Genomic DNA, 12,640 nt, shown 5'->3' on the forward strand with positions numbered 1-12,640 from the left:
TGTGCTGCGCCCCGGCTGAGGAGGTGGGGTTAATGCGCCCTTCTGGCAAAAAGAAACCTGGAAGATCTCTTTCCGAGCCTCGCGTCTGCTCCGCTTTCCCAGCCCCTGGTCCTGGGGTGCGGAGTCTCCCCTGGCAGGTTTCGGCTAAATGACTGCAGGCTGGATTAGCCCCCGTCGAGTGTCCAGATCCCCCTTCTTCCCTCTGGTGGCAGCTCACGAGAGCTGAATACGCTGAAATAGAAGTCTTGGTTAGAAAAGTGAACATGTTGGCATTGGGAGCCTTTCCAAACAGGAAGCTGCCCAAGCCCGATTTTACTTGTGAAAGATTAGATGCCTAAATAGTTACTGTACGGGATGCTGTATGAGGCTGCAAAACTTTTGTGTAATTTCAGTGCTTGGGCTGAGACGGGAGAGTTAGGTGACTGATCTGCGCTTCTTAGTTAGCCAGTGCTGGCTGCTTGTGCACCATGCACAAAAGCAGCACGTTAGCTAGCCTTTTAACTTGCCAACTTTAAAGAATAATTCAGAATCACACACCCCCCCCCCCCAAAAAAAAAAAAGAAAAAGGTGATGGTATTTTTGCTGAGTGTTTTTGAGATAAAATCTGGGACTGGGGGCATGTTTTGGAGGTAGGTTATTAAGAAGAGAATGCTTACTGTTAAGAGTTCTTCCAAGCAGATTTCTCTATGGTAGCTTAAAGATCTGCTGTACTCAATCACAGTTTTTGGGGGAGAAGAAAAAAAATCTCTTAACCTTTCTGTTTTGATGAGTAATCAAAAGAAAGCTTTTCGATAGTACAGTTATACTGTCAGAACAGAGGTTCTGATATGTGCCTTTTGAGTGAGTCTTAACATCACGTTTTTTATATTTCTTCTCAGACTTTCCGCTAAAGGTGTTTCCCCTTTGTGGCAGTGACAAAAAAGATCACGACTCAGTTGTTCCACTTCCCAGACGAGTGTTTGACCCAAACTGACTTTTTTTTTGTCTAGGGACTGAGATGCAGGGTTGTGACCTGGGCTGCCTGAGTTTGCAGTGTCACCCATTGCTCTTGCTACGCGTGTGATGACTTCCGAGCAGCTAGCACACAGTGAGGACGTTTTAATCCCTTGCAGCAACATTCACTGGAAACTTCTAATTTCACACTTTTCCTCTTCGTGCTCATGAAAAAAGATTAGGAAAAAGGAGACAATATCTTCTGTAATTCTTTAATTGCAGAACAGTTTAAACACTAATAGGCTGCTGCTGGATCAGGCAGTCTCAGTTGTTCTTTCTTGCCCCTGCACCTCTCCTCTCCCATGTATCAGTGCAGCGCTCTGTAGATATTAACGTTGGTCCTAGAACAGGATAATTAGTTTTTCAGTAGTGCTATTAAGTTCAGGCATGCTGCCACACTGCTGTAGCTCTAATCATGCTGGTTTTAGGGCTAGCTCCCTCTGAGTTAGCATAGTTATCTCTTTTGTGTGGAACTGCACTTGATGTTCCTCATTAGCCTATTTTTTTGGCAAATCTATTAAATGGCTGGGTGACCCTTGGTAGCTGACTTAGTTACAGTGACCCTATGTGCTCATTCATATATTGAGTATCGTTGGTTTAACAGATGCGTTTGCTTTTCTTTTTATTAAAAAAAAAGTTTTAATCCAATTAAAACTGAGTGTTAAACAAACAGCCCATTCACAATTTTCTACAGGTAAAAGGTAATTCTTTAGAAAGCAGAGATGTTTAAAAATACACTTCCCTTCTCACTGTTTGACATATCTTTTTTTTTTTTTCTCTACTATAGTTACAAATCAGTGGTTCCTTCCTGCTGTAAGGGGAGATATTCCTCCAGGCTGTGCAGCACATGGATTTGTTTGTGATGGTACCAGAATACTAGTTTTTGGAGGAATGGTTGAATATGGAAGATACAGTAATGACTTATATGAATTGCAGGTAGGAAATGTATGAAGATGTTTCAGTTTTGAAGGACTACTTTATCCACTTATGAACAAACATATTTTCTATTACCAATTGCAGATGAAATTTAGATGAGCTTTGCTGTGCTCCAGGAAGAATAAACTTTTTTTTAATAACTAGGTTATTTAGATTTTCTCCATGTTTGGAATCTATTTAAAGAGACTTCCATCTAGTCGAAATTATGAAGGTGATCTCTTATGTGTCCCTTTCGATGTATATCCTAAGAAAAACCCAGCATTACCTTAAAAATAATTCAGAAAATATATGAGTGTTAATGTTATCTGAATTCTGTTGGCTATGAGCAACTATAAATGAAGGTATTTCTGATATATTTTTCTTGTCTTTAAGGCAAGTCGATGGCTCTGGAAAAAAGTAAAACCTCAAGCTCCTTCTACTGGATCACCACCTTGTCCTCGACTTGGCCACAGCTTTTCTTTATATGGTAACAAGTGCTATTTATTTGGTGGCCTGGCAAATGAAAGTGAGGATTCAAATAATAACGTTCCCAGGTATGATGATTTGGTTTGAATTCAATGTCTTTAAAAATAAATTACTAGATAGAGGAACATTCTAGGGAGGCTGTCCTGCATACCAAGTACTCACATTTGGATTATTTGTGCAGTGGAGGGGTTACATGCTAAGAAGCTTAAATATTTCTTCTGCTGTTCCAGAATATGTAACACTGACTGACAGTTCTGACTGCTTTGGAGGGAAACCTGAGTAGACTTTGGTATTTTTTCCTAGTATTTTGAGTGATGTTTTTAAGAATGGCTTGTTTGACAGAAGAATTTAAATCAGCAAAGTCTCATGAGTCATCAGAGAATTCACAATGGAAGTTTCCTCTGTAACGCTGTGGAAAACATTTAGGAATTCATCTGGAAATTTTTTTAAGTAGCAGCTGAAGCTGCCTTTATTATCGGCAGACAGTGCTGTAATGCTGAAGTTTCATATCCACGTTCACCTGCAGTTAGAGCGCTTGTATCCATTGAGCTATAAACTGGCAATTATAAGTTCTAGAAACAAGAGGTATCTGGTGTGAATGCCAAGATTGAAAGACCATTATCTAAAAATAACTTGCCGATAGATTCAGTGACAAATGGCTAATTGTCTGTTGGCCAGCCTGAAGTTATCAGAAAAAAAACAGCTGCTTTTCACCTTTGTTGCCTTAGAGTTGCAGAAATTAATCTCTGATGTCCCACGTCATCGTGTATTTCTCATAACTTTGCAGTTTATTCCAAGTTTGTCCATATGTAGTAGTTTCTGCTAAGAATGTTGTTTACCAATGTTCAATGTTTCTTTCATGTAATAGAGTGTATCAAGTCTGAAAGGATGTTTTCTTCAGAGGCAACAAATCATACTTTTTTTGTTTTAAATCCATTTAGTTTTGGTACTGTCCACAATGCCATCAAATGTTTGAGATTTTAAAATTCTACACTCTCCCAAGACAGAAGTCGATAATACTTGGAAGTGGTCAGGGTTTAAAGCCCATTGTAATCTTGCTTATAAGTGAATTTTTCATACTTTGATAATAATACCCTAGATATTTAAATGATTTCTATGAACTGGAGCTGCAACACGGTTCTGGCGTTGTTGGCTGGAGTATTCCTGTGACCAAAGGGATCTTGCCGTCTCCCCGAGAATCTCACACAGCCATCATATACTGCAGAAAAGATTTGGGAAGTCCAAAGATGTATATTTTTGGAGGGATGTGTGGCTGTCGGCTTAATGATCTCTGGGAACTTGACATAGGTGAGTTGATTTGCCAGTCGAAGTTAGTGCAGGGGCCTTACTGGCTAAGAGGAAAAATTATAGTATATAATGATTAATGGCATGATGTGGTGCAGATATTACTGGAACTTACACCATAGTGTTAACCATTTGTGATTTTTGGAATTACGTAGATATAGCATTGTTTGCATATATTATCCTCACTGATTTTGGTTATACCATGGGGTTGTTTCTTTAGAATGCTTTAAAGTTGGATAACCATAATGAAACCATAATACATCTTTCTGATAAACAATTAGTTTGTCAGTGTTTCCCATGAATTTTAGAAGAAGCTTTAAGTGCTTTTTATTGCGCTTTCTTTCTTAAAATGGCCATCTTGAAAAGGTGAAATTTTGTTTTGTTGAACGTTAGAGGTATGTTCCCTCCTAAAATCCAGGTAGTGAAATATACAGTAACAAATTTTTTGAGGGTTTTTATTCTTTTTCTTTTAGAAACCATGACTTGGTCAAGACCAGAAACCAAAGGGACAGTACCACTTCCGCGCAGTCTCCATACAGCCAATGTAATAGGAAACAAGTATGTCTGTTGTTAAAAGCTCAACTCTAGAAAGGTACACCTAGTAGGAGAATGATGATGCTTATCCACTACTGCTCAGTATAAATCATCAACACTGTAGAGTACTTTTCTGCTTCTGTTATCCTACCTCAGTGGAAATTAAAAAGTACCATTGTTAATTTAAGTGTATCAAACTGTCAGTGTTTCCATGCTGCAGGACAATCTGCCCAACCCACAAACAGCTTTCCAGGCTTCTTAATGCACCTTTGTGCATTCTGGGGCGGTCTCAGCTGGACCTGAGCTGGCTCTGTCAGGAGCCAATTTGAGTGCCTCTGTGTCTGTGACACAGTGAACTAGCTACGCAAAGAAACTGCCCAAAGAGTAGAAATAGTTATAGGCAAAACGATTCTGCATTTTTGTGGGCCAGTTTTTCTGTAGTCTGTTCCTCATTACTTTGCTTCTTGCCGCTATGGTTTGTTTTGGCAGATGGCATTGATAAAATGGACTTCTAAACGTGGGTTTCAGTCCATTTTATATCAGTTTACAAGCTGGCACAAGGGGAAAGAAGTGTGAAAGCTTTCTATCTTATGATCCAACAGCTTAGCTTTTTATTGTTTACTTAAAATGTTATTAGTTTGTAGCCTGCATTATGTTTTTAAATTTTGATATCTGACTTAGATACCAGTGTTCTAATTGTAGAATGGTTTATTGAGAGGTCTGCAGTAAAGGGTTGTAGAAATTCTGTGTAAATGTGTGATTTTTGGACACTACTGGCAGTTTGGTAGTTTGTAAAAAGATACAGTATTCACTTCTGGGAAATTGTTTGGGGAGTTTGGGGGACTTTTGTTTGTTTATTTGTTTTTAATCAGTTAACCTACTCAGAAATTTCAGAAGGTAGATGTCTGCAACAGTACTTTCTAAAGAGAGTAGACACAAATAAAATCTGCTGTAAACCAGAACTGTAAAGCACTGGAAACTTTCTGTTTTGTCCTAGCTTGAGAGAGCACATGCAGCACATCTGGATGTTAATTGGCTTTTCTTTTCTTTTTCCCTCTTCCCTCTTTTCCTATATTTCAGAATGTATGTTTTTGGTGGATGGGTACCACAGTCAGCAGGAGGTGAAATTTCTGCTCATGATGGTGAATGGAAATGTACCGGTTCATTTTCTTATCTTAATTTGGGTTAGTGTTTCTGCCTTTCTGGGAGTGGGCATTTTGAATTAATACTTTATTAACAGAGTAGAATAAATATTTTGAAGACCCTGAGAAAAGTTTTAGGATACACAGTTGTAATCCTAGCTGACTAAAGAAGATGCCAGGTTTTTTACATCTTTCGTAAGAAGTGATTTTTTTTTTTCTTTGAACATTCAGCAGGTTTGCTGATGAAAATCTCTGTTAATACAGCTTTAATACTAAGTAATATACATACTGCTTCTTCATTTGTAGAAGAACACAAGGGGCAGATCCTGAAATGATTTTTTTCTAAATGTGATAGTACTATCCCTGAATCCTCAGTTTCTGATCTTGTATTTGCTTGAGAGACTAACCAGAGGTCAGAAAATTCATCCTCTGTTAATTGATTGTACCTTGCAAACTAACTAGAAAGCGACCTTCTCCTTGTGGTATTGCAAATTTGAATGCAATAGTCTATAAAAACAGAGGTGATTTATTTTCATTTTCTCTGAGCAGTTAAGTGTATTAACATCTGTATTGCTTGTTTTGGAAAACATCTAGAAACTAAATTTTTTGAGTTTCATTTACTAGATACCACAGAATGGATAGGTCTGATCTCAGATTGCCAGGAGGACAAAAGTAACTTGTTACCAGGGCCAAGAGCAGGACACTGTGCTGTAGCGGTTGGCACTCGTCTGTATATCTGGAGTGGTAGAGATGGTTACAGAAAAGCTTGGAACAATCAAGTTTGCTGCAAAGATCTTTGGTACCTTGATACTGGTGAGTCAGAAATACATAAGAGACTTGTACTTTGTTCCATATTTTATTAACATATGGGAAGCTGGCATCACTGATGATCAGAACATCTAAAACTGTAGCAAACTCAAAGATTATTTAAATTTTAGAGCTTATTTAAATAAACTATGCTTCACTGTTGATTGTTTGAAGGCTACAGCTGTAACTTAAACAGAAAAAATAGGAAGGCTTGTAGAAAGCCTGTGAAAGAACTTTGTGGCTAGATTTTGCATTGCATGTCATAGTCAGTAGATACAAGGTGCTAAAGGGTGTTTTACCTAAACTCAAGATTCCTGGCCTCTCTTCTTTGTGATCTTTTCTGCTGCTACTTACTCTTTTTTTACCAAACCCCTCCTTCTCTTGGGATCATTGCTGCTGCTGCTTCCTCATCTCTTGGACTGCAAAAAGATACTGTCGAATCTGAGAAAGGACCAGGGGCTGATGAGAATTCTGGAGCACTAATCACTCATTAGTAGCTAGCTTGATGGCAGGACACTGAGATGGTACTGGGAAAGAGAGAACTAGAATAGTACTTGTGGGAGAGAGTTGTTGGCCGCTCAAGCACAAGTATGAGAATGGTTACTGGAGATTGTGAAACATGTAGGAGACTGTGTTTTCTTTCTTTTTTTTCCCTTTTTTTTTTTTTTTTTTTAAGCTTCAGGAAGGTCAGAAGATGAAAAAGAGTAGCAGGGGAAGGATGTGCTTGAGAGTGCAGCCTAGTAAGGCATCAAGGCAAGTGAGAGGAGCAGGCCATTGATATTGAATCATGCCTAGGCCTGAGCCTCTGCAGAAATTCTTTAAGGGAAAGCTCACTTTAGCTACGGAGAGCAAGCAAAAAAGGAATTGCAATCTTCTGTGAATCCTTTCCAGGAACATGTAAAGCTTCAGGAACCAAAGAGCTGCATGCAGCCTTTTAGGAAAGGATGAGGATCTCTCATCTCTGTAATGCCCATAATGATGTATATACAACCCAAAGACTTACTGGCAGCAGAAAAGCCATTAAAAAAACAAAGCGTCAAAACTTCAGCATTTTTGAACACTCTAGAATGGCACTTTATAGTTCTCTGACTTGACTTGCCACCTTTGACAACTGTTTCTTGTTGAATCTGGTATATATTGTACATAAGTGAAAAAGGAGCTATTGATTTTGCTTGCATTATATAGATATTTCTTAAACTGATAAAGGAGGGCAATTTCAAACATGCCATCTGTGTTTTATTGGTTTCTTGTAGAGAAACCTCCAGCACCATCACAGGTACAGCTGATTAGAGCTACAACCAACTCTTTTCAAGTGAAATGGGACGAAGTACCTACAGTTGAAGGATATCTTCTTCAATTACATGCTGATTCACCAGTGCCGTCAGTGGCTGGAATACCTGGTACTGGGGTTCCTGAGACATCAGTGCTGAGTTCACAAGGTAGTAGTCAGATCACATTACGCTAATGTTTGTGCAAAGGTACAGTAGAGGATTGCATAAACAATTAATATGAGTTTGTTTTTAAAAAAGTCATTTTGAAAGAGAAAGACCCTATTTCTTTGATTATTCCCAAAATGCGTGCATCCTAATTACGGAGGACTCAGCTTTTAACGTGTCTCTGTCAGTTTTGGCCAGCTGTCTGAATATGAAGATATTTATACAGTGCAGGACATGATTTGAGAAAGGAAATAGCAAGGAAAGGATTTTATCTGACTGGCCATGCAGTTTCATTTCAGTCTTGCAACCGAGTCTTCCTTCAGACAACTTTGGGTCTTCCTCTTGCTTACTGGAAAAGATTCCAGCCAACACAATATTAAGTTTTATGTGACTGATTGGAATTTGCTTTTGTTTACCTGAAAGGTGGCTCTTCTGTACATCAAAGTCCGCAATCATTGCCTAGTGTCCCTTATCCAGAAATGAAGGTGGATCATCCCAGCCAAACAAATGCCATTCCTAATAACGTAAGTGTAAACTGAAAAATGCCTAAGTGGCAAAGTAGTGTGGAAAGCGAGAGAACTGCGAGAACACTTTCTCATTTTTAAAAGTCCCTGCATATTTTTTAGGCCTTAGAAAAAGCCCAAAATCAAATGCAGAAAAAGACACCTGCTGAAGTAGTTGTATCTGTTTACTTTTATGGTTGATAGACAGTCTTTAAAGTCCTCTTCCTGGCAATGCAGAAAGGAAACTGCAACTGTATTGACTTCCAGATTGCTAATTGGGAGCCTGATACCAGTAGAAATACTATTCATCCTGAAAATGTTGTTGAAAATAATGTGTGAGGCAAAAAGAATAAAGCGTATTCCTCCTTTGTTAGTGTTTATATGCTAGTCTGCTTAGTTCTGGGTTCCAAATACAGTATAAACCTAATTACTTGTTCTGGTTGTGCAGTTGTACATGTTCCACTGTTTTGCCCATTTAAAAGAAAGAGGGAGGACAAACTGGCTAAAGCATCACATTTTTAGAAATTTAGACCTTTTCTTTATTGTGTAAGGCCTCAGGTCAGTATGGGATCCATAATGTATTGTTGTAGAAGATACATGTAGAAATACTATACATTTTACTAACGGTAGAAATATCTTAGGTATGTGCCAGGAAAACAAAGGTTGAAAACCTCTGTAATTGTGATTTTTTTTTTTTTTTTTCCCCCCATCTCCTCAAGTCTCCCCAGTAGACTAAATGTATGCATCAGTGAACTTCCATGTCATAACATAAGAATGTGAGCTCACTCTCAGATAAAATGTACTATGTGTCAGGGGTACTTCCAAGTCAACTTAGAGTTTGAGTCTTTGTTTTATAATGGATAAGATAAGGTGGATTGTGAGGTTGGTTTCTTGTTTTAAAGTGCTAGGGGGATTTGTTGGAGGATTTTTGTTTGTTGTTTTCGAGCAAGCATTTTCATGCCATATTTGCAACTGAAATTTCTGAACTTTGCAGTTTAACAAATGTGTTGTTTTGGTTAGGTCCAAGTTTCCGTTTCACCCAACTCATTATTAAAAGTAGAAGGAAAAGAAAAGGTTGCAGCACCTGAAAACAAGATTACACAGGAGACTCTGAAAAACCATGCAGATGCTACAGGATTCAAAGAATCAAATGCCCCTTCTCTTTTGCCTGTTTGTACTTCAAGTAAGATAACTATAGAATAAAAACTAATTAGAAAGTGAGAGTTAAAATTCATCTCATAAACATAAAATAAGATTATTTCTGTCTTGCAATTTAAAATTATTTTAGAGGCCTTTGTGTACTTTAAAGAAAAACAACTTGTGCTAGTTATCACTGTACATATTTTTAGAAGATACAAGGAAAAATGAAATCTTAAGTTGTTTGAAGTGTTGCAAGGGACATGAAATTCTCAATATATTAATTATTGAAATCTTTAAACATAAATAGCCATTTTTAACACCAAAGAGCAGACTAATAGGGTCATATTCATTTTACAACATTAAGGTGATAGTAACTCCAGGCTCTCTTTGACACTACTTCTGTCTGTTAATAGTGAAAAGCTATTAGCTGATGTAAAATTTTAGGCAATGTAGAGAGGAGCATGCTTCTTTCTGAAGAGGAAATAGAAGATACGCACTGATTTAGGCATTTTACTGTAGTGCCTTAAGTTCAGTGTGGTGAATCCAGGCTCAATCACCTGATCTGTTTATATTTTACTTTCATGTAATTTATAGATTGTTGGATTTTCATTTTCTTCACAGTGTAATTTAAGTATTGTGTGGAAATTTTGCATCTTAGTGCTAAGGGAGAAACAGACTTCCACAGTGGTTAATCTTAGGTTGATTGTTACAAATCTGTGATGCTGATTTGTGTGGATACTTTATATTAGGATTTTTTTTTGCAAATTCATCCTTTTGTAACCAAATAGATGTAAAATAGCAAGCTTAAAAGAAATGAAATTGCCATTTTAATATAACTGTTTACATGTATCTTTTTATGACTCTGCAGACAGACTTCTGTTAAGTTATATACCTAAAGAAAGCATTAGCAGTTAATATAATCAGATCTATTCTAATGTAAGTCTGAGCTGAACTCTGGTTTTATAGGAAACTAAAGCCATTAGATCAAGTTGAGATTTGTTATGTGTTATCAATATTGAATTCTGGTTAATATTTTCTTTTTTTTAAGGTCCTCAGACTTCAGCAAATGTAGGTGAATTACATGACTTGGACAAACGAACTGTAAATCCTGATGCTTCTGTATCCAGTACTGTCTCCAGCACACAAACTATGGTAACCCAGCAGGCTGTTAAAACTGAATCATCAAGTACAAATGGGGCAGTTGTTAAAGATGAAACTTCACTAACAACATTCAATTCAAAATCTGAAGGTTTGAAATGTGTTTCACATACTGTATTTTGAGCCATATATATCTAAGGCCATCAGAGTTCCTCTAATGTGGTGGGATTCCCATCTTGACTAGTATCTGAGACTGAGATAGGGCTTTGGGCATTGAGTACCTTGGGCAGCTTGGATGATCTCTGCTATGATTTAAACATCTTTTAAAATCAGAGTGTTCCTTTTACACATTTGTAAACCACTTTGTTTCCTGTAAGTGAAAGGTCCTTTAGATCTTCATTTATGCAGAAGGCCATTTGCTGAATAGCAGTGGCAGCCAGTTTTGGTGCCCATAGCACATTTGCTTTCATTTAGTGATTGTCTGTTTATTTAGTCAGCAAAAGACTACAAATAGTAACCTTTGATGGTTTTGGTTTTAAACCATTGACCTCTGTAACAAATATGGCCAGTTCATGTGGCTAGCTCACCACTAGTCAAATGTGGTGACCTCTTTACAGTCTGCTTGAAATACCTGAAATAAGCAGCAATGCAGAAACTAAACATATTGATAGTTCTTCAAGTTTTGTTTTTCATGAATATCAACAGGCTGTGCTTGCTATTCTTTTGAGTGTTAACTAAAGAACTGTATTCTCTTATTGATGCTGTGTGAGTAGTGTATTTTTTACCAAACAGTATTGTATTTTAAAAGCAAAAACCAGACACACAAGTACAGAATACTAGTATTCCCTTGTATTGCTTATGTGCTTTGATTTAGATCTCTTTTTTTTTTTTTAAGATTCCATTTTCAATTTAATAAACGTTCTTTTTCCCATTTGTTAGTATTGTTTAAAGATTAACTGCTCATGTTTAGAATTCAGGCTGTGTTGATGTCAGAAGCAATGCATTCACATTTAAGATTTCATGCTTAGACTATTTATACAATGTCATCAGTATGTGTTTCAATCTGGTATTTAGATTATTTGTTCACAAATCTTTCATAATTCCATAATTTTTTAGGATTTTCTGAGTCCTGCCTTTTGTTTATATTATCTGTATCAGCCTGCAATACCAGGCCTTTATAGTTGTCTTGTGAATATGATGCAAGCCAAAATTAGTTGTTCGTGTTATAAATAGAACTGCATGCGAAAGAAGTCAGACATACTTTTGCAACAAATATTTGTAAATGTCTATTGAGGTCAACTTTCATACTCTGTGGACTTTGTGTTAAATTTTTCTTATCACTTAAGCTTTTTAAATATAACTTTTTGTTTCTAGCTGCTGAAACTGCTTATATCACGCCTTCAACAAGGGTCAATACTGGACAGACAAATGATTCACACTCCTCTGTAAGTCTGAAAAAGTATAATCCAGTTGCTGTATTAGTTGTAAGGGCTTTTCTGTTTTTGTTTAATTGTATCTCTGAAAGAAAAGCAATGTATATTTAGGGCTTGAAGTGAGTAATACAGGGGTAAACATTTCTGTTGTAAAACTAATTGCATTGGATGGGTTTGATTTGAGTCTAAGTAGCAGTTGTGTAGTTGGGAGGAGATCCAAGTATGTGTTTCAGCTGTTGAATCATTTTTATTGGCTGGCACAGTGGACTGGTCTCTCTGCTGCACAATGTGCAAATGTAAAATGTTTTTCTGTATGCACAACTGAATTTAAAATTAAGTGTGTATTAGATCAAACTAGTGTTAGCTGCTGATCTATAGGTTTGAAACACAACTAAACTGACATCTTGATGTTTTTCCCTAGAGGAGATGGGGACTGGCTATGCAAGCTGTAAATACTGCCTGAAAAAGTAAATGCTTCCTATTTCACTTGCTTACAACTTAATACACAAAATCGAGGTGCCACTGTTGCCACCAAAAGAGAGGAACTAAGGATGGGAAGAAGCAGCTGCTACTAAAGGGTTAGGGTTCTTTTGCCAAGAGCAGCTGCCACTCCTGCCCCTTTTCCATGCCAGCAGGATCATGGCCTATCTGTGCTGGGCCCACTGACCATGCAAGCACTGTCCCTCACGCCTGGAGACAAGCAAGAAAGACGGTTTGTCTTTCTGGGTCAGTCAGGAACAGTTCCCATGCCCTCCACCACCATCGTCCCATGCCACAGCAGAGGCCCTGTTCTCAGCTGCAAGCAAGTTCAGCAGCAGCTTGAAAGAGTGAGTTTGGGGCTGGGGAAT

The 12,640-nt window shown here is 37.7% G+C and overlaps 1 protein-coding gene across 1 annotated transcript in view; it reads left to right on the plus strand.

Moving 5' to 3' along the window:
- Positions 1 to 1,776: 1,776 nt before the first annotated feature.
- Positions 1,777 to 12,640, plus strand: part of HCFC2 (host cell factor C2) — a 15,336-nt gene continuing 4,472 nt past the window's right edge. Inside the window, exons 1-11 of the mRNA XM_010289424.1 lie at positions 1,777 to 1,929; positions 2,302 to 2,462; positions 3,494 to 3,702; positions 4,173 to 4,257; positions 5,314 to 5,417; positions 6,000 to 6,188; positions 7,436 to 7,621; positions 8,042 to 8,142; positions 9,142 to 9,304; positions 10,310 to 10,510; positions 11,734 to 11,804. Of these exons, the coding sequence (XP_010287726.1) occupies positions 1,885 to 1,929; positions 2,302 to 2,462; positions 3,494 to 3,702; positions 4,173 to 4,257; positions 5,314 to 5,417; positions 6,000 to 6,188; positions 7,436 to 7,621; positions 8,042 to 8,142; positions 9,142 to 9,304; positions 10,310 to 10,510; positions 11,734 to 11,804 (1,515 nt within the window). The 5' untranslated portion in view covers positions 1,777 to 1,884. The remainder of the gene's footprint in view (positions 1,930 to 2,301; positions 2,463 to 3,493; positions 3,703 to 4,172; positions 4,258 to 5,313; positions 5,418 to 5,999; positions 6,189 to 7,435; positions 7,622 to 8,041; positions 8,143 to 9,141; positions 9,305 to 10,309; positions 10,511 to 11,733; positions 11,805 to 12,640) is intronic.

The sequence above is a fragment of the Phaethon lepturus genome, unplaced genomic scaffold (assembly GCF_000687285.1).
Source record: "Phaethon lepturus isolate BGI_N335 unplaced genomic scaffold, ASM68728v1 scaffold5446, whole genome shotgun sequence".
Taxonomy (NCBI): Eukaryota; Metazoa; Chordata; class Aves; order Phaethontiformes; family Phaethontidae; genus Phaethon; species Phaethon lepturus.